This window comes from Lissotriton helveticus, chromosome 4_1, assembly GCF_964261635.1.
Source record: "Lissotriton helveticus chromosome 4_1, aLisHel1.1, whole genome shotgun sequence".
NCBI lineage: Eukaryota > Metazoa > Chordata > Amphibia > Caudata > Salamandridae > Lissotriton > Lissotriton helveticus.
Window position 1 is genome coordinate 1,134,549,066 of NC_136063.1, and position 21,721 is coordinate 1,134,570,786.

Sequence of the window (21,721 nt, forward strand, 5' to 3'; positions counted from 1 at the left end):
GACGAGGACAACATCGCCGAATGCCCAGATGTCTTCACGGTCGCAGAGACCGATAAGAAAACGTCTGACAAGGTAGGAGAGTCTACGACCCCGAAAACACCCACAGGGTCTCGAAAGCCAGAGGCAGACTCCCGAAAGTCTGAGCCCAGAGCCTCGAAAGGAGCACCTACGCCGAAAAAATCGGCGACCGAAGCTGCATCCTCCGAAAAGGAGCCCAGCGGATCCTCCGAGAAGGACTCCCGGAGGCCGAAGACCAGCGAAAAGCAAAGGTCATCGAAGCAAGCCCCCGAAAAAGGGCCTTCGACGTCGACGTCGACGCCGCGGAAAAGAGCGGCGGAAATGCTCGACGACTAGCAGGCCGCAGAGAAAGAGAAGAAGGCTCGAGGCCGAAATGGAGAACATCCTTCAGAGAAAGAAAGACTTCGATAAAAAAATGAGAAGTTACAAGATCCCCTCGAAGCCGACACCGACCGTCGCTGAGGTACAGGAGCTCGAGGAGTTAGACGTCGAAGAGACGCCGAAAACTCCGGAACCCTCGCAGCAAGAAGAGGAGGAAGACCTCTACTACACAGAAGGGGATTACGAGGAGCAGCAGTCTAGCTACTGCTCGGGTTCCTCGACGGCCCAAGACCAGGAATGGCAGGACATCGAGGCCGAAAACCCGGAGGAGGCTGTGGAAACATACCCCTCGAGGCCTTCGCCACCGGATGACATTGGGGCATACAATGAGGTGGTCAGGAAGGCAGCAGCAGCTTATGGAGTTAAGCTGGAAGAGGAGAAGCCAAAAGCAGACTTCCTGCTCGAGACATTGCTCCCCACACAGACAAGAAGCCAGTTCTTGCCCATGCTCAAGAGTATCACAGACCAGGGGAAGGAAGCCTTCAAGGACCTGGCTACATGCAGATCAGTAACGCCGAGGACAGAGAAGAAGTACAAATTCTCCTCCCAAGACCCAGCATACATCAAGGGATCCGTCACAGCAGATTCAATAATCGCTGCAACGGCCAGGAAAAGGGCAAACGTCCCAACATCATCTGGACCTCCACCTGACAAGGAAAGCAGGAGGATGGATCTAACGGGCAGGAAAATTGAGAGGAACGCCGCAACGCACTGGCGGATGGCGAACTCCAACGCCCTCCTGAATAGACATCAATACCAGCACTGGGATGAGATGGGCCAATTGCTCAAGCACCTCCCGGAACAATACCGTGAGAGGGCATCACACCTTGTGGAAGAGGGGAAAAACATCGCCAACTCGTGCCTGAAGACAGCCTTGGATGGGGCAGAAACATCCAGCAGACTGATGGCTATAGGCATCACAGAGAGAAGGCAAGCCTGGCTCAGGATCTCAGGCTTCAAGGCTGAGGTTCAGAACAACATCCTGAACACACCCTTCAACGGTGAAACACTGTTCGGAGCCCCAGTTGATAAGCTCACCCAACTGAAGAAGGACAACGAGACGGCAAGGTCCATGGGGGCCCTGCAATTCAGGGGGATGAGAAGGGGCACTCCTACACGGAGGCCGAACGGCAGAGGTGGAAGTCAGCGAGGAGATTCTCACCAGAGTTTCCACCAGGGGCAACAGAGTGACAACCAAGGCCACCAGGGCCAGCAGAGGCAAAGCTGGAACTACCAGAGCAGGGGCCAGTCCTTTCGGTCAAGAGGAAATGGACGGGGCCAGAGAAGGAGAGGCGGTGAACAACCCCCCTCTAAGTGACTTCACACAGAAGAAGGTGCTCGCCCACTCAAACCCTCCGGGGGAGGAGCACGGGAAAACAAAGAGGAGAGGGCTACACGGACAAGACACAAAGGAACATGTGACGCCGGTAGGAGGAAGATTGAGATTTTTTCTCCAGGATTGGCGAAAAATAACAGACAAATGGATACTCAACATTATGCAGTTCGGATACTGCATACAGTTGGAAAAGAGACCACCAAACAGAAAACCAAAGAAAAGACAGCACTCAGGAAGAGAGCTGCAATTACTGCAAGAGGAAGCTCAAGAACTCCTCCTCAAAGCGGCCATCGAAAGAGTTCCTTTCAAAGAGCGGAACAAGGGAGTGTACTCCAACTACTTCCTGGTGCCAAAAGTGGACGAAAGTCTGACCCATCCTGGACCTACGGTTCCTAAACAAATACGTCAAAACTCAAAAATTCAAGATGACATCCCTACAAGAGGTCATTCCACAGATAAAGGCCTGGGACTTCTTGTCCACCATAGACCTCAAAGATGCGTACATGCACATCCCCATGAACAGGCAGCACATGCTAAGATTCACAGTGAACAAGGATCACTACCAATTCACCACCCTGGCATTCGGCCTAAAGTCCGCACCAAGGGTGTTCACCAAATGCCTCGCGGCAGTGGCCGCACATCTAAGAAGAAAGGGGATACACGTGTACCCCTACCTCGACGACTGGTTAGTAAAGGCAAGCTCCTACAGGACATGCAAAGATCATGCAGAACAGGTGACAAGAACGCTGGCAAGCCTGGGTTTCTCCATACACTGGGGAAAATGCGCGATGGAACCAGAGCAAGTGAAGATCTTCCTGGGAGCTCAGATCGACACCGTCCAATGCAGGGTGTTACCCAGCGAAAAGAGAACCCTCAGCCTACTGAGGGAGAAACGCCACTACCAGAAGGGGCGAGCTCTGACAGTGAGGACTGTGAGCAAGATCTTGAGGATGATGGCGTCATGCATACACCTGGTCCCCAATGTACGCCTACAAATGAGACCACTCCAAGAGTGGCTGCAACAGCAATGGTCACAAGCTACAGGAAGTTGGGAGGATCTAGTGGTTGTAACGCACAGGGTGCAGGAAGAAATAAGGTGGTGGACAAAGGAGAGAATAACAGAAGGGAAACCTCGAACACCACCGGACCCAACAGTGACCATCACCACAGACGCATCCCAGAAGGGGTGGGGCGCACACCTGAACAGGCTCAGAGTGAGGGGTCTGTGGAGCCCTACAGATGCAGTCAGCCACATCAATTACCTGGAACTGAAAACGGGTTTGCTAGCCCTCAAGGCTTTTCAGAAACACCTGTACAACCAGAAGGTGCTAATACAAACGGACAACACCACAACGATGTTTTACATGAACAAACAGGGGGGGGAACTCAATCGTTCCCTCTGTCGAGCTTGGCACTGGAAATCTGGAAATGGGCTATACCACTAAAAATAGACCTGCTAGCCATACACCTGCCAGGGAAGGACAATGTAGAAGCGGATTGGCTCAGCAGGCAGACTTCAGCGTCCCACGAGTGGGAACTCAACATTCAGGAAACAGACTATTCAGGAAATGGGGCACGCCAACAATAGACCTGTTTGCAACACGCCGGAATGCAAAATGCCAATACTTTGCATCCAGGCAACCAGAGGCACTGTCACAGGGGAATGCCCTATGAATAAGCTGGTCAAAAACATTTGCCTACGCTTTTCCCCCGATACCACTGATCCCCAGGGTTCTCAACAAATGCATGAAGAGCAACATGATGCTCATCCTGGTGGCACCACAATGGGCAAGACAGACCTGGTATTCTCAGATAATGGAGATGGCTCAGGGGCCACCCCACAAGTTCTCAAAAAGAAGAGACCTACTCTCCATGGAAAGCTGAGAAGTTCTACACCCAGAGCCGGAGAGCCTCAACCTCTCAGCCTGGCTCCTGAGGACTTAGCAGTTCGCACACCTAAAACTACCAGAGAGCACCCTGGGGGTGCTGCGCGAGGCAAGAAGGCCCAGCACACGCAAGTGTTATGGGGAGAAATGGAAAAGATTCACTCAATGGTGTTGCAAGAAAAAACTCCATAGGACACTGACCAGGGAATGCACAGTGCTAAGATACCTCACGCACCTAATTAAGGCTAAGCTAAGCTCATCCTCGCTGAGGGCGCACCTGGCTGCGATTGTGGCATACACAAGAGGAGAAACAGGGAGAAGCTTTTTTACATCCCAAGTCGTAAAAAGATTCCTAGAAGGGGCTAAAAGAATAGCGCCACCAAAGAGAATGCCGCCGCCGGCCTGGAACCTAAATGTGGTACTGACGGAGCTCATGAAAGCACCTTTCGAACCCATCCACAAAGCATCACTGCAAATGCTAACGATGAAGACGGCCTTTCTGGTAGCAATCACCTCGCTACGAAGGGTGAGCGAACTGCAGGCACTCACACTGCAGGAACCCTACATCCAGATACACAGTGACCGGGTCGTGATGAGAACAGACCCACACTTCATGCCAAAGGTGGTGTCAAGGTTCCACATGAATCAGAGTATTCAGATTCCTAGCTTCTTCCAAAACCCCACTACAAGCGCTGAGAGGTCGCTCCACACCCTGGACGCAAGAAGGGCTGTGATGCACTACATTGAAAGGACGAAGGAACACAGGAAAACAAAACAGTTCTTTGTATCCTTCGCAAACAGTTACATGGGCAAACCAGTGACTAAGAACACAATAGCTCGATGGATCGCACAGACAATACAATTCTGCCACAAACAAGCTGGCCAGGAGCTAACAGGAGGGGCACAGGCCCACTCCACCAGGAAGAAAGGAGCAACAATTGCCTTTCTGGCCAACACACCAATTGAGGACATATGCCTGGCGGCAACATGGGCTTCAGTGCACACTTTCACTAAGCACTATTGCGTGGATGTACAAATGAACAAAGAAGCACAAGTAGGACAAAGGGTGCTTCAACATATATTCAACAACCAACGCTCATCTTCCACCCAACCGCCACAAAAGTAACGAAAACCGCTACAAGATCTATGCACAGCATAGTGAATCCAGAAAGATTCACGCTGCAAAACGAATAGTTTCTTACCTGTCGGTGTAGTTTTGCAGCTTGAAGATCTTTCTGGATTCACTAGCGAACCCACCCGCCTCCGCCAGAAAGATGAGGCTGGAGAAGAAGGTGGAAACACTTAGAAAAGAAGGCAAGTTCAAGCTGACCAGATACGTGAAAAGAATTACGTTGAAAAAAGGATTAACAAACATAGCCATGGATTCACTACAAAAACAGAAAAGAAAAAAGACAGAAAAAATAATCCGAAGATGGCGCCCAAGGGTGGTAGCTTCCGCCGGAAGCACGCCGACGTCACCAAAGGGACACCAAATGGTGGGACGTCAACGCCCACCTGGGCTACGACAAAAAAAAAGAAAAAAGACTACGATTCCGGACCCAACCACCAGATTGCGGAATATGCACAGCATAGTGAATCCAGAAAGATCTTCAAGCTGCAAAACTACACAGACAGGTAAGAAACTATTTGTTCCAGTGGGCACAGCATCAGGGAAATCTCTCCAACATGGTCCACATCTCGGTGGGAACTGCAAAAGATCAGCAGTGGTGGTTAACAAACACATGATTGGGTCAGTGGCAGACCTCTCCCTTCCCCAACCAGATCTGACAGTGGGGACAGATACATTGGGTGGGATAGCCATCTGGGAGAGGTTGAGATATTCCGGACTCCACATCAACCTACTGGATCTCTGGGTAATCCCGCGGGAATTAAAAGCCTTTCTGCCCTTCATCAAGGGAAGGCTAGTGCAGGTATTCATGGACAACACCACCAAGTGGTAGTGCAGCAAGCAAGGCAGGATGGGGTCTTGAACCCTCTGTCAAGAGAAGAGGGCCTGCGTCTCTGGACATGGCTGGAATGTCAGGGCATATCCCTGGTGGTTCAACACCTGGCGGGTTTTCTGAATGCCAGGGCAGAAGAACTCAGCCGAAGATGCCTAGCAGATCATGAATGAAGTCTCCGTCCAGACGTAGTGTAATGTCTCTTTCAGCTATGGGGAGAGCTTTGGGTAGATCTGTTCGCCACTGCCGAAAACTTGCAATGTCAGCAGTTCTGCGTTCTGGAGTTTCCAAGATGTCTCTTGCTCAGTCACTCCATCTTGAGTGGAGCTCAGGATTCCTGTACACCTTTCTGCCCATACCACTCCTGCCCAGAGTTCTGAAAATGGTGAGTAAGGGTTAGGCCCAAGCCATCCTTGTAGCTCCAGACTGAGCTCGGCCAGTTTGATATCCCACGCTGTTGAGCATAGCCATCGGTCCTCGGATAAGCTGCCTCTTATGCAGCCGCATCAGAGGAGAGTTCTCCACCCAAACATGTCAGTGCTCTGCCTTCATGCGTGGAGATTGATTGGCGACAGTTGACCGCTTTAGACCTTCAACCTGAAATCTGCATTGTCATCGTCAGCCAGGCTTCACTTCAAGACTGTATACGCCTGCTGTTGGGGCAAGTTTGTGGCATGCTTTGCAGAGAAATAGGTTGACACTTTCTGCTCCCCTTTCTCATTCCCTTCTCTTTATCTTTTCTCTTGTACAGCAGGGCTCCGCTCTGGGTACCCTAAAAGGCTATCTTTCTGTCATCTCAACCATTTTGTGGTTGCCTGATCAGCTATCCTTCAAAACTGCTGTTGTAAATAGGTTCTTTAAAAGTTTGCAACACTTTTTCACTTTTGCCCTTCATCGTGCCTCAGTGGGATCTTAATCTGTTTTTTTTCTTTTCTGATGTGCACTTCCTTTGAGCCAGTGCACAATTGTCCTCCCAGGCTCCTTGCAATCAAGGCGGCCTTCCTTGTGGCAATAACATGTGCCCAAAGGGTAAGTGAGCTTCAGGATAATAATCCACATTTGTAAAACTGTTTCTTTGTCATAGAGCTTCCTTTCTGCCCAAAGTGGTCACTCCCTATCACGTAGGCTAGTCCATCAGCCTGCCTACTTTCTAGGTACAGGACTGTTCCCTTTCAGGGCCCTAGTTTTCCACACCTGTGATCGGGGTTCTTTGTGGCTCCACGCTCCTGTCATGGAAAGCTGCAGAAAAAAACTGGTATCCGCACACTGGGGTGGTGCCTATATAGGCACTGCTCACATCACTTCCGGTGCAGACGACGCCAAGCAGAGGCAATCCATGCCAACTACTGGCATCCAGGGTTACTGCTCATGAAAAATTTAGGATCCAGTCTGAGGCCGGTGGATAATTTGAAGGTAAGGAATCTGCGGCTGGATAGTCGCTACCAGAAAAGGCATTACCGAAGGTTAAGTAACTTGTTGTACTAGGCAAAGTGGTATATCTACTTCAAGCCATCCAAGAACTATACAATCAAGTTCATTTTTCGTTTTTTGACTCCTCGCCTTTAAACTGTGGAATAGGAGTAAAAGATCCATATTATCAAGGTAGAATAGCTAGTTAATTGACTCAATTTTAAGTAAGCTATACAACCCGCTTCAGGAGTATAAAGCAATTTAGTTGTTGGATGTGTGTACTAGGACAATGGCTAGATTCATGTTGTACTAGATTAAAGTAGTTTTTAGCATAGTTGAACCTAGTCAAGTTTGTGGTACGACGAATTTAATTACACCCACTGTCAATAAGCCTACGGGCATGAATTATCCCCCTACAATCCAACAGGCGCCCATAGAGCTTACCCCCAATAACTCCGCCATTCCTGGTCAAGCAACTACTGCTCTAGCACAAATAATAGTGACCTCTTGGAATGTGGCAGGCCTTGCTAGTAAAATTGACTGCACAGAGTGGGGCTCCTATATTAGCTCTAAAAACATACTTCTCTTTCAAGAGACCTGGGCGCGTGAGGAAATATCCTTCCCGGGCTTTGCCTCCTTCTTTAAAGCTGCCAAATGGGGGGGAAGGGGCAGGCCATCAGGGGGGCTCACGACATGGGTAGCTACGGACCTAGGATGTCAGGCCTCTTATCTAGAAACCGCCTCGGACGACCTATTGGCTGTTCTACTTGAGTGGCCTGACTCCACGAAGCTGCTAGTTATCAATATTTACTCAAGGCCAGTACCAATGCACAAAGAATCAGGTACTATAGACTAGTTAGCAGGGCTTTTAGAAGATATCCCATGTGAACTCGCATGCCTGGTAGGAGGGGATTTTAACTGTCATTACGAACCCCTGCCTGGACTGCGTGATGGTCCCTCCCATGAGGAAGACTCATGCTGGTTCATTCCAGAGACGGTGGCACCACCTCCGAGGGCTTGGACTCCCCTGGCCCTGCAGATAACTGCCTTTACCCTCAATCTAGGTCTAAGGGCCTGCAATGGTCGTTGTAAATCAGACATACCCAGCCTATATACCTATAACAAAACTGGCAGTGAATCTAGACTGGACTACATAATGATTAAACTATTTATGTGGCCAGCAATAGTCGACTTCCAAGTCACTGAAAGAATGGACAGTGACCATAACGCACTGGAATTGACTCTTTCCCTGCCCGGGGGTGAGGTCACACCCCACGGATCAGGCAAAGACAAGGAGGGCCTCCTACTAGAAAACAATCGGAGGAAAGTCAAGTGGGAGAAACTGGCTAACAGTCTAGACAGGATACCCCGGCTATATGAACGGATCATCCCCTTCTTGGAGATTGCCTTCCAGGTAGGGAATGAGGTCCAAGATAATGCTAGCAGAGATAAGCTTGCACAAATACATGCCAATATGATTAATTCCTTAGAAGAGGACTTATTTTCTTCCTCAGGGAAAAGGAAAGGTCCCACGCCCAAGATGTCCTGGTACAACGCTACCTGTAGGGAAGCTAAAACCCTCTTGCTACACGCCATAAAAGAACGCCTTAACAGAGAAGAAATCCGTGCCAGGAGAAAAGCGTATAAAACTCTCCTGGAGAACGCCCGGGCTGAATGGGACCATGACTATTGGGAAAATCTCACCAAAGCACTAACAACTGGAGATTCCCGCAAATTTTGGTGTATAGTCGCGAATGGCACGGAGGACCTATCCTCCGCAATAGAGCCCAATATATCCCCTCTGGTGTGGCAAAGTCATTTTGAAGCCTTGTATGCGGAGGGAGGGGGGGATCAAAACACTGACATAATAACATACACATCCAGCGCCATTGGAGCTCCCTTTAATGAAAAAGAAGTGAGGGATGCCATAAAAGGTTTAGCTGCAGGGAAGGCCCCGGGACTAGACGGGGTGCCAGGGGACTTGTTCAAACAAGAACCTGGGATATGGGCACCTTACCTCACACTGATATTCAATGCCATCTTGGGGGGAATGGAGGTGCCCGATACTTGGAGGGGAGCTGAGGTGGTTCCAATTTATAAAAAGGGATCCCCTCTGCTTCCCTCGAACTATCGACCTATTAGTCTCATCGACATATCCCAGAAACTCTTTGGTAGACTGATCTTGAATCGTTTACAGGCCTGGATAGAAGAGATGGACATCCTGTCCCCCTACCAGGCAGGTTTCAGGCAGGGTGTCTCGACCATAGACCAAATCTTCAGGTTAAATCTACTCTACTGGAGAACAGCTGTAATCGAGGGCGGCAGTCTATATACCATCTTTGTAGACTTACGTGCCGCCTTCGATTTGGTACCCAGAGCGAGGCTGTGGAAGGTCATGGAAGAGCTAAACGTCCCCGGGGACATTTTGGCAATCCTGATGAGACTCCACTGCAACAACTATGCCCGCGTAAGGTGTGGCAAAGGTGGCAAGCTAACCGAAAGGTTCCCCGTTCGCAGAGGGGTGAGACAGGGCTGCGTGCTCGCACCGACCCTGTTTTGCCTCTTTGTGAACGGGGTTGTTGCCCACCTAAACAGGATTGCCAACACCGATGCCCCAAAGTTGACAGGCAGCAGGGTGCCTGCAATTATGTTTGCAGATGACACCCTGCTGCTGTCTAAATCCCCTATGGGAATCCAACGCATCTTAGATGGCTTTCTGGAGTTTTGCTCCGAACGTGGATTGGAGATCAACCCACAAAAAACTAAATTTATGATCTTAAATCCAAACCCCCATAACCGAGTCCCTCCCAGGCTGGGCAATGTCCAATTAGAACGTGTGCATAATATTGAATACTTGGGGATTACTCTAAATGAACATCTAACTTGGACGACTCACCAGACCAAAGTGACCATCAAACTGGCTCAGTTGGCGGGTGGCACGATGCGTCTGGCAAATAAATCTTCTTATCGCCCACTATCCCCAATTATTCATATTTACAAAACCCAGGCCCGGGCGGGTGTCACATATGGGGGTGAATTGTGGGGGCATTCCAAACTCCCAAAATTACAGCTAATTGAAAATAAATTCCTGAGACAGGTTGTCGCTCTACCTCAGAGCACCCCTCTACTCCCCCTCAGACTAGACCTGGGAATTCGATCTATAACAGAAGAGCTGGGACTCAAACCGCTAACTTTTTGGAGGCGCCTGTGGTGTAGCCCAGACCTTACAAGCTACAGAGAGGAATTACAGGAATTTCTAGAGCTAAGGAACGCCAAACGAATTCCGTGGATGATTTATGTCAGGGCAACGCTTGAGGAGATGGGTTTCCCGGAACTATGGAGGGATCCCCTAAACTTTTGTGTAAAGACTCCAAAGAAAGTACTCGTGAGAGCATACTATGAATTGATGTTGACAAAAGCCATTGATGCCACGAGAGAAGGATCCTTGACACATCTGTTCCTCAAAGCGAAAGACTCTTACTATCTTGAAAGTGCTCTTGACTCAATCTCCCCTACACTAACGAGAAAATTATTTCTACAGTGGAGGTATGGATGCCTCCCTCTAGCTTCATTCACAGCGTCATGGCAATCACGATCCACCACAGAACTCTGCCCAGTGTGTGCTCATCAGAAAGAAGACGATGTTCATGCCGTCTTCTTCTGCAAGGGCTACGAGAGGAGTAGGAGATACTGGCTAGTCCCGCTACTTAAAAACTTGGGCTTCAGATCTTTTCAACCTGCCTATAGAATTTTAAAGTCAGACCTCTCTCCCATTGTGGTTTTCGCCCTTTCAAAATTTTTGACCTCCATGTGGTTCATCCGGAATCGAGCGTTGAAAAGACTTACATAACAGTACCCCGAAAATTTTTTACTGCTTTTATCGTACCCCATGCTTCCCTTCTTTTTAAAATGTTCTTAATTATTGGATCACACTATGTTTAATCGTTTTTTTACTGTGTACAAATACTATGCATCTTTTATGATCTGTGATCGAAATAAAGATTTTTGAAAGAAAGTTTTTAGTGGTGGTACTGTGAGAGTTTGTTTAGTTAATGTTAAGCACATCTGACTTGCACAAGAATTTCAAAGTGCTTTAATAATACTGGTTTCCTTTATGCAACTGAAAACAATTTCAGTAACTGAAGTATAAAACTGCTTATTTTTAAAGCTTTTATGATAAGATTTGTTAAATTTCCTTTAATGTCAACCAATGTATATTCCATAAACATTTTTTTGTTGTTGACATCATTAAATCTTGAGTTGTTTTTCTGTCATTAAGTATCTCAACTTGTCTCTGTTTAGGGAAGTGGAATCTGTTGCCAGGTCAGCAAGCTCCAAATAATGCAGGAAATAGAAACTGGCCTAACAATCCAATTCAGCAGAATCAACCAGCTCAGAATCCTGCAGGAGGCCCAAACTGGAATCAAGGCATAATGCAAAATCAACCTGCATTGGATCCTGGAAACTGGGATCGGGGACCAATGATGCAAGTTAGGCAGGGCCTGAAGCCCACCGCTGGCTATGCTCAGCCTGCCCCATTGGGTAGACCAGACATGTTTGTATCAAAAGGCATTGGATCAGAGCGAAGCCAGTTTGCTCCAAAGGAATCTTGTGGGCCTGGTTCATTTTCCTCTGGAAGCAGTTTTGGAAATGAATATGGTCCTACTGGTCGTGCCCCTCTCCTAAGCAGCATGCCTGGAGCCCCCCCACAACTTTTCATGCAGACCAATCCTTCTGCTCCTGCTACGAATAAACTGCTTGATGTTCCAAGAAGTGACCCGTTGGCAAACAGGTTTATGAGAGGTTTACCAGACCAAGGGACAATGCATCAACCTGTCGCTCCTGGAGGTTTCCGTTCAAATGTGCCTGCTAATTTTAACACTGGACCAAAAATGCTGCCTTCAAATATTAATACTGATGGAAGGATTGGCACTGTTGGCTATTCTCAGTTCATGCCTCCAAATAGCCATTTGAATGCTCGTGCTCCTCTTGGTCCTGTGTTGCCGATGGCATCGGAAATGCCAGAGAAGAAAGCAAGTCCTCTCACTGCGGAAATTCTTAGTAGGATTCGTGGAAAAGATGTGAAATCTGCAACCGCTATTCTCGGCTCTCTTGTGGCTTCGAATCCAGCACTTCAAAGTAAGTTATTGCTTTATGCTTGGGAGCTATGGAACAAGATACAAGCCCTTAGTGCCTGATTTGGGGTATGGGAGTGTGAGAGCCCTGATGTAAATGTGCAAGCTCCTACACCACCACACTAAAAAGTTGACCCTCTATTTTTTAATGTGGGGAAACTGCTTATTGTGTGCCGGTAGAGATTCTGCTGGCATAGTCATAAGTGTCTGCTTTTCCGTCACAGGGCTGTTCCCTTTAAAGCACATGAGGATCTAATGCAGATTTAACCTGCTGGGTAAGGCAGACATTGGCAGTGAAATTGAACAATGTTCTCACAGCACAGGGAGAAAATCTGGTCTTCGCTTTTTTTGGTTTGTTATCCAGAAACAAGCTTTTTCTGAGGGTTTGTTTCTGAAAAAGAATGCTAAGCAACTCACCATGACTTATTTGTCAGAAGCACTTGCATCATAAACGAGTGCCGGATAAGCCATTCAATAGAATCATTGTCATCACAAATGAACATACAGAAAGCGAGATTGACTGGGGCCTTGCACTGCCCCAACCACACTGTTCAGTGTAAGGATAGATGCAGTGGTGCATAGGGCACTTTGAATTTTGGTATATTGATTAAGACGCTGTAACTGCTAATGGCAATGGTATTTATACGATTGGCTGGTTAATACCCTGTATTGGGTTGTGAACAGCTGTGGGAGCAAACACAGGGTGCTCAATATAGTTTTGGGACCATCTTGTGGCTCTGATCTTTTACCCACAGTGACATGGAAGGCATTTTTTTTCTTTATCTGTGACAAAGGAATGTCAGTGTCCAGCTTCATTGACTCTACCGCTGGTACATTATACATTGGGTGAGTCATTTAAATAGATTTTTACATGTGCCCAGTTTGATATCTTGTGTTCTCATGCAACTAGTGTAATAGACTGTTTTATTACGATTCTCTGTCTAAGGCTCCCAGTTTTTCATTTGTACTGATAAATATGGACAGAAAACATTTATTTGTATGTCTGTATTTATGTTCCTGTCTATTTATAAAGGTGGCTAAAAAAGGAAATAGAATGTGTTTTCTAGTGATTCTAAATGATGTCATACATGGCTGCCAGACCACAAGCAGTGTGATAGGTAATTAGGTCATTGCTGAAATGCATACTTTAGGAAAGCTACTTGGGTGTACTCACACTGTCACTGAACTCTTGGCCATGCCATTTAACTGTTTAATAAGCTGAGATTTAGTCATATAAGAAATAAAGAACCCCCTGCTGTACATCATAAAGATATTACACGTCACTGAGGAGTTCCATAAACATATAGAGGAATGAGGTCAAAGGTAGAGTTCCTTTAAACGGTTACGTAATTCCGAGATGACTTGCAATATCCCTATCATTTACGCTAGGGGATACTTTACCCCATTTAATCAATGGTTACACCACAAGTGGATGTCATACAATTGTCTGAAGCTGAACACAGATAAAACGGAGGTGTTTTTGTTGGGAAATAATACCTCATTTTGGTCACAAGATTGGTGGCTGGTAGAGCTGGGCTTTCTTCCAATACCGGTGGCTAAGGTAAAAAATCTGGGGGTGATTTTTGACAGCCATTTGTAGTTTGATAAACCGGTGAATGCCATTAGCTCCAGTGCCTTTTTCATGTTAAAAGTTTTAAGAGAGGTTTTACTTTTGAACCTTTGGAACTAAAGAAACTCGTAGTAACTACCCTTAATCTAGCCAAAATAGATTATTGTATTGGTTTGCACATTAATATACAGAAATGACTCCTTAGCAAACTGCACATTTTACAGAATTCTACAGCTAATCTATTACTAGAGATACCTAGGCACAGCTCAGCGGCCAAGGCTTTGGCAGAGCTTCACAGGCTGCCAGTGAATGAGGATAGACGTCAAGGCACTGTGTATCGCCTATAAGGCCCTTCATGGCAATGGCCCTGCCTATTTTAAAAATAAACTAACTAGATACACCACCGCCAGGACACTTCTATCTTCCTCAGATTACCTTGCGGTGCCTAAGGTCAGAAGATTGCAGTGGTGAGGCAGAGGCTTCATATAAGGTACAACCAAACAAAAAATACTCTTCGAGATCATTGTGCTAGACTCCAAGAAAAGAGCGTATGCAAGTGGATGATGTACTGTACATCTTCGTTCAACAACGGGAGGAAGACTAGGAAGCTCCAGCAACACAAGAGGAATCTCTATCCATCCATGATCCAAAGCCACCTTACCTACCACTCCTTAAGGGCATGATGTGTCACGCAGACTGCATTTTTAAGGAGCCTGTCCGATCTAGCCATAACACCATGGCAAAAAATATAAAGCTGCACCATCTGTTCCTATGTGTATTTGAGGTCAGTTAACCCCAGACTCTGGTAGTCTCTAATGCAGGAAAGAGGGCTAACTTGTAAACCACAGGAGATGCACCACCTCCAGAGAAAGAGTCAAAACTTATAGATGCTTCCGGTGGACGTGTAGATGCTCAAGCAGCTAACCATTGGCGCATAGCGAGCAGCCAGGCTGTATTCGCTACATATGACAGAGCCCATTTGGATGAAATGGAGGGGCTCCTCCCAACAGCTCCCAGAGGAACATAGGAAAAGGGGTAAGGAAATTGTTAATGAGAAACTCATTACCAACAATTCCATTAAATGTGTATTAGATTCAGCTGACGCTACTGCTAGAGGTATAAATACTAGTATCCTATTAGGTAGGCATGCATGGCTCCGTGTTTCAGGATTTATGCCTGAGGTAAAACAAGCTAATTTAAACCTACCTTTTGATAGGGAACATGTTTTCGGCTCTCAAGGGGACACAGCCCTTGAGAAAATGAAAAAAAGCGTGGAGGTCGCAAAATCTATGGGTGCTCTACAAACAAGTACATACCATGGTTCGTTTCATAGGCCCAATTATAAGCAAGGTGCAAGATCTACCATCTCAGATAATTCTGGGTCAGCATACAAAAACCAGAGACAAACCTACATTCCAAAAACATTTCACAAAGGTTCCTACAGAGCAAACAATTTTAAAGGAAGAAGTGGAGGGAACAATACCCGGACCTCAAACAATACCAAGCAATGACTTTCTTACCATTCGTCCAGACCTTTTAACACCTGTCTTGTGTTTTCTTCAAAACTTTCTCCAAATTTGGAAATCATCATAACAGATCAATGTGTTGGACATTATCCAATATGCTTACTGTCTAGAGCTCATTAGAACTCCTCCAAATATCCCACCTCACAAACTTTCCATTCAACATCAAAATCTCCTACAACAAGAAATAACAGCTCAACTACAAAAGGGAGCAATAGAGCCTGTTCAAAAACATTTCAGGTAAAAGGAATATACTTGCTATACTTCCTTATTACCAAAAAAGACGGGACACTACGACCCATTCTTGATCTGATAAATCATTACATCATACCAGAACACCTCCATATGGTCACACTTGAGGAGATCATTCCTTTGCTACAAAAAGGTGATTTATTGGCTGCTTTAGACTTTTAAAGGATGCCTACATCCATATACCTAATCATCCTGTACACAGAAAATGAGGTTTCAATTCCAAGGAAACCATTATCAATTCAGGGTTCTTCCCTTTGAGGTTACCACCATCCCAAGGGTATTCACAAAATGTCTACCAGTAGTGGCAGCACATCTGCGGTCACAAAACATACATGTTTTTCCATATTTAGACGACTGGTTAATAAAAGCAAACAGACTCAGCCATTGCAAACAAAATACTCAAACCCTAACCTTACTACATCAACTAAGGTTCACCATCAACCTACAGAAGTCACATCTACAACCAGCTACCTTGCCTAGGAGCCATGCTCAACACACTTTCAGCATTGGCATACCCAAATGCAGAACACATACGCTGCATAGTAACATTAATTCAACAGTTTTAAACTGGAGTCAAATCCCAGCCAGAACATTTCTGCAGCTTCTTGGCTTGATGGCATCTTGTATTTCAATAGTTCCAATTGCTAGACTATACATGAGACCTCTCCAAGAATGTCTCTCTCATGAATGGGCACAGTCCCTGCATCAACTTTACAATCTAGTGTTGGTAGACAGCCGCATACATCACTTTGCAATGGTGGAATAGTTGTATCCAAGGGGCGGCGGTTTTAAGACCCAGTTCCACAGATAATTCTCACAGCAGATGCTTCCCTAATTGGTTGGGGTGCAAATCTCCAAAACCTCACAATTCAGGGGTATGGGATTCCAAACACAGGGATATTTATATCATTCACCTAGAACTGTAAGCTGTTCACCAAGCAGTGAAAGCCTTCCTGCATCACCTGCAACACAAGGTTGCCCTAATTCGAACAGACAACATGACAACGTTATATTATATACATAAATGGGGATGGACTCACTCTTCTATTGTCTCGGTTAGCACAGAAAATATGGAGATTAGTAATACATCACAACATTCACCTCCACATTCACCTCCTAGCAGAACATGTCCCGGAGACGAGCAATCAAATTGCAAACTTTCTAAGCAGGACGCAGCAAGTGCACAAATGGGAACTCCAACCCATGGTCCTTCTACCATACTTTCAAAACTGGGGGTTCCCACAAATAGATCTGTTCACAGCAAAACAAAATACAAAAGGCCCAACCTTCGCAAGCAGGTATCCACACCAACAGTCCAAGGGCAATGCTGTTTGGATAAAATAGTAAGGAATATTTGCATACTCTTCCTCCTTTTCCACTACTTCCATTAGTGGTCCGGATACTCTGGCAAACACCTCTTACAATTGATACTTGTAGCTACAACATGGGCTCACCAACCAAGCTTTTTCGACACTGTTGGAGCTATCCTTAGTTCCCCGTGAGAAGCTTCACCTCAACCTAGACCTTTTCACACAGAAGCAAGAAACACTAAGATATCCCAAGGAAATGAATCTTTCAATTTTGCTCCTGAAGTCTTCGATTTTGTGTACTTAAACTTACCACAAGAATTTATGGACATTCTTAAAGAGGCTTGCAAACCTACCACAAGGCAATGTTTTGCAGCTAATTGAAAAAGATTCTTATATTGTGTCACTAACAAAGCAACAACCCTCTTAATGCAGTAGTACAAACAATTACTTATTGCATTTACAGACCACGGGGTTGGCATACACTTCTATACGCTTACACCTATTGCAGTCTATTTGCAAAATAGACAGCACTTGTTGTTTATAATCCCGTTATTAAAGCCTTTATGGAAGAACTTGCACTAGCATGGAACTTGAACATTGTATTAACACAATCTCAGAAGTCCTCATTTTGAACCACTCCACTCTTGTCAATTGCAATACTTATCATGGAAACTCACCTTTTTTATGGCTGTTGCTTCACTTAGAAGGGTCAGTGAAATTCAGGCATTAACACTTGGGGAACCTTTCTTCCAATTACATAGGGGCACAATAGTACTTAAAACAAATCCTAAGTACCTCCCAAAGGTAGTTTCCAATTTTCATATTAATCCATTGACTTACCTATATTTTTTTCCCGCAACAAGATTGTTGCTGAAGGTGCTTTACACTTTTTAGATGTTAATAGGGCCCTAATGTATTACATCGCCAGAACTAAAACTTTCAGAAAAACAAACAATTGTTTATTGCCTTCACATGTCCTTGCATGGGAGAGGCAGTTGCTAAATCAGGCATTGCAAGCTGAATTGTTAAATGCATCCAGACTTGCTATGCAGAAGCTCACTAGGAAAATGGGAGCTTACATGGCTTTTTTAGGGAACATTCCTTTTGCTGATCATTGCAAAGTTGCAACATGGTCCACTCCACACACGGCCATAAAACATTTTTGTGTTGGATATCTTTGGGCGCCAACAAGCCAATGTTGGTCAAGCAGTCCTAAAATCTTTTTCACACAACTGCAACCCCAACAGGTTAACCACTGCCTAGGGAGAGGGACTGCTTTGCTGTCTCTCCAAAGCATGTGTATCTTCAGCACACATGCCTCAAATGGATTGTTCCCCTCTGAGCATCTGTTTTTGGCATGTAGTGCTGTAGATTGACGTGCACCATCCCTCCTCTCCAAAAGCCCAGTGTAGGTTGCAGTTCATATACTTTATATACTTGCATCATACTACTGCTTGGACATCATATTGCTGATATATATTCTCCTTACATTCTCACCTACCTACGGCAAAACCAAGAGGATGAGTCAGCCTCATTACTCAAGGAAAATGTCTTGGAACAAAAACAACTTGTAATCATTCAAGCCCAACACTAGATGGTGGACATTTGCAAAGCGTGTGGATCTACAGCACTTTTTGCCAAGAACAGATGCTTACAGTGTGAGTAACATCCTTTTCTCAAAGCTGCTGCAGCTCCACAGTACTTTAAACAGTGACTGAATGATGCTGTCATAGAGTAAAAGAATGCACATGCTCAAACTCAACAAAACAATTGTTGATCAGGGATGTGGAATTCCTAAAGCCCGACACCCAGGACATATTGTTTGGGCTCAAGGGCAACAAGTGTTAATGTGTATTTTGTCCTTGTGACAAGTAGGCCCAACCCCCTACAGCATAAACCCTTTAGCTGCTAGTTTGCAGTACCACCTTATGGATCAGGGAAGTACACTGTCTGCAGTTAAGGTACTGTTTGTGTCCATAGGTTAATGCTGTTCAAACTTGTATGTTCGAGGCATGTGGGCTGCTGAATTCATATCTATAGCATAGATCGCCGCCTAGTGTTGGGTCCGGATGATTGCACATTGTTGTCCTGGAAGAGTCTTCGAAGTATCACGATAGGTGGCTCCTCCCCTGGACTACAGTGCGCATGGGCATCGACTCCATCCTTAGATTGTTTTTTTCCGCCATTGGGTTCGGATGTGATTTCGTTACCTCCGGTTCGGAATAGATATAAAACTTTTTCGAGGCCAAAAGGCCTCCTTCTAACCGTCTGTATTGTTTGCGTTCGGTGCCCAACGTCTTCCAACTCATCGAGTCGGATATCCGGGGGGTCGTGTGACTCTTCGGGGATCGAGGCCCAGTCGACGCAGCAAGACTTTCGACGGCATGGAACGGAGTCCGTTCAAGAAGTGTCCCGTGTGTGGATCCAAGTACCCACACATCGACGTCGACCCAGTCTGCAACAAATGCCTGTCGCCGGACCACGACGAGGCAAATTGTATGGCTTGTTCCAGGTTTCGTTCGAAGAAAACGATCAAGCTTCGGCGCGTAGCGCGACTCGAGGCCCGGCGATCGGCTCCGGCACCGGTGGACATCGTCGACGCAGAAGCGGACAAGCAACAGGTTCAACTGCAGATTTCACCCCCATTGGTGGTCGTCGAGTCCGACTATGAAGCGGACGCCGAAGGCCAAGACGTGGAGGAAGTCGTCGACGAGGTAGGGGACGACGACGAGGCCTATGGGGCCATGGAAGATAGCTCGGAGGAAGAGCTATACCCCGTTCGTACTCTTACAAAGGCTCAGGTCAAGGGATTGCCACATGGCCTTACCCAAGACCTTACACCAAGATCCACGGCCCCGCCTTCCGGCCCGGCTACGGACACTTCAGCGGAGCCGACATTGTCGAAACCGAAACTGAAACAGACGGTGTCGACAAAGATGGCCGAGGCTCCATCGAAACCGAAGACGTCTGCTACCCCATCGACGCAGTCGTCTTCGGAGGCCTCGAAGCCGAAGAAAGCTATCGACCCAGCCAAGGTGCCAAAAGTGGTCAAGGAGCCAAGCTCAAGGAAGGCCGTCCAATCGGCGTCGAGCAAGGCAGTCGAGCCGAAATCTAAGAAGGCTGTCGTGACTGCATCGGACAAGGCCGTCAAGGGCGCAGAGCCGAAGTCTGGGGTCCCGAAGCCGAAGGTCAAGGCTGCCGATCCGAAGCCGTCAGCGTCGACGTCTGCGGCCGTGGACAAAGATCGTAGCGCACCGGTAAAAGATGCTCCTGCGCCTCGATCGGAGAAACAGAAGGCATCGACGCTCCGGTCTTCCCCTGAGGGCAGACCCAGGTTATCGGTCGGGTCGACGAAACCTTCCGCTTCCTTTACGAAGCAGGTCTCGGACTCCCTCCAGCGACTCAGGGACAAGGCTTCTGCGTCGGAACCGAAGACACCTTCCGCCCCGAAGTCAGCTGTCCCGACGCAAAAAACTTTGACGCCGATCCTCTTCACGTTACCGCCTAAGGTGGCGCCGAAGGCCTTTGCACCACGGTCGGTGCCCATAGACTCCGTCTTGTCGACGCCAATTCACCCGGCTGGGAGTTTGGAGCATCGACAACACTCTTTAGAGGAACAGTCGGAGCGTTTCATCGATGCCGACACCGGAAAGCTTACGCTTTACAAAAGGACGATTACAGCATCGAAGCCCTTGGAGTCATTCACAATTCCCCTAAAGTGCAAAAAGCCTGCACCAGACACACCAGTCTTGGTTGAGCCAATGGTTCCACAGACTCTAAGAGGCACATCACCCTCACCCACTTATTCTGATGGAGAGGATGGAGGGGAGCAGGATGAGGAGTACAGTTTTCCTACCAACACAGAGCCTGATGAGCAACAGGACTCGTGGGTGGAGGCAGGTGATCAAGGGGATCAGCATGCAGTCCATGACCCTCAGGTGTACAACGTAAAGACTTCTCCCACTGAGGATTCTACGGCATTTCATGCTTTGATTGAGAGGGCAGCTAAAAACCATGATGTTGACATGCATGCTGACCCTGTGGAGGCTGACTTCCTTTTTGACACTTTCTCCACTGCAGAAAAAACTGTCAAAACTCTTCCAATGCTAAAAGGGGTCCTTAGGCATGCTGCGGACATTTTCAAAGAGCCCACAAGGTCAAGGGTTGTTAACCCTAGAATTGAGAAGAAATACAGACCGGCGCCTGGCGATCCAACATACATTAAGGGCCAGTTGCCATTGGACTCTTTGGTGGTCTCTAATGCCCGCAAACGGGCGAACTCGCAAACCACGGGTGAAGCTCCTCCCCAGACAAGGAGTCAAAAGTGCTGGAGGCATCAGGGAAGCGAGTAGCAGCTCAGGCGGCCAACATCTGGCGTATCTCAAACACGCAGGCACTATTGGCCAGATATGACAGGGCACACTATGACACCCTAGAGACCCTGTTGCAACACCTACCAGATCAGTTTAAGGAGGGAGCTGAGATGCTTGTCCAAGAGGGCAAGCTCATTTCCAACGCAGCTATTAAGTGTGCACTAGACATTGCGGACACAGCAGCAAGGGCAATCAACACTAGCGTGATGTTGAGGCGTCAAGCATGGCTCCGTATCTCAGGGTTCAAGCCAGAGATACAGACTACCATCCTCAACCAGCCGGTGAACCCAGACAGGTTATTTGGTCCAGAGGTGGATACCACCCTGGAAAAAATTAAGAAAGATACTGAGACTGCCAAGTCCATGGGGGCTCTCCAGTCCCAACAGTTTCGAGGAAACACTTTTCGTCGCTCAGGCAATCGAGGTGTTAACAGAGGCCAGATGTCACAGCAGTCGCAGTTCAATAAAGGTGGGGCGCAATCCTCGTACACCAAGCAGAGTAGAGGAGGATACCGGGGAAACAGCTCCAAAGGCAGAGGCAACAACAGTTCCCGCTCCTCTGCCACC

General features: G+C 47.1%; 1 protein-coding gene across 1 annotated transcript in view; it reads left to right on the top strand.

Moving 5' to 3' along the window:
* Positions 1 to 21,721, top strand: part of LOC144829022 (uncharacterized) — a 384,583-nt gene that overhangs the window by 339,494 nt on the left and 23,368 nt on the right. Inside the window, exon 14 of the mRNA XM_078687737.1 lies at positions 11,295 to 12,131. Coding sequence (XP_078543863.1) covers positions 11,295 to 12,131 — 837 coding nt within the window. The remainder of the gene's footprint in view (positions 1 to 11,294; positions 12,132 to 21,721) is intronic.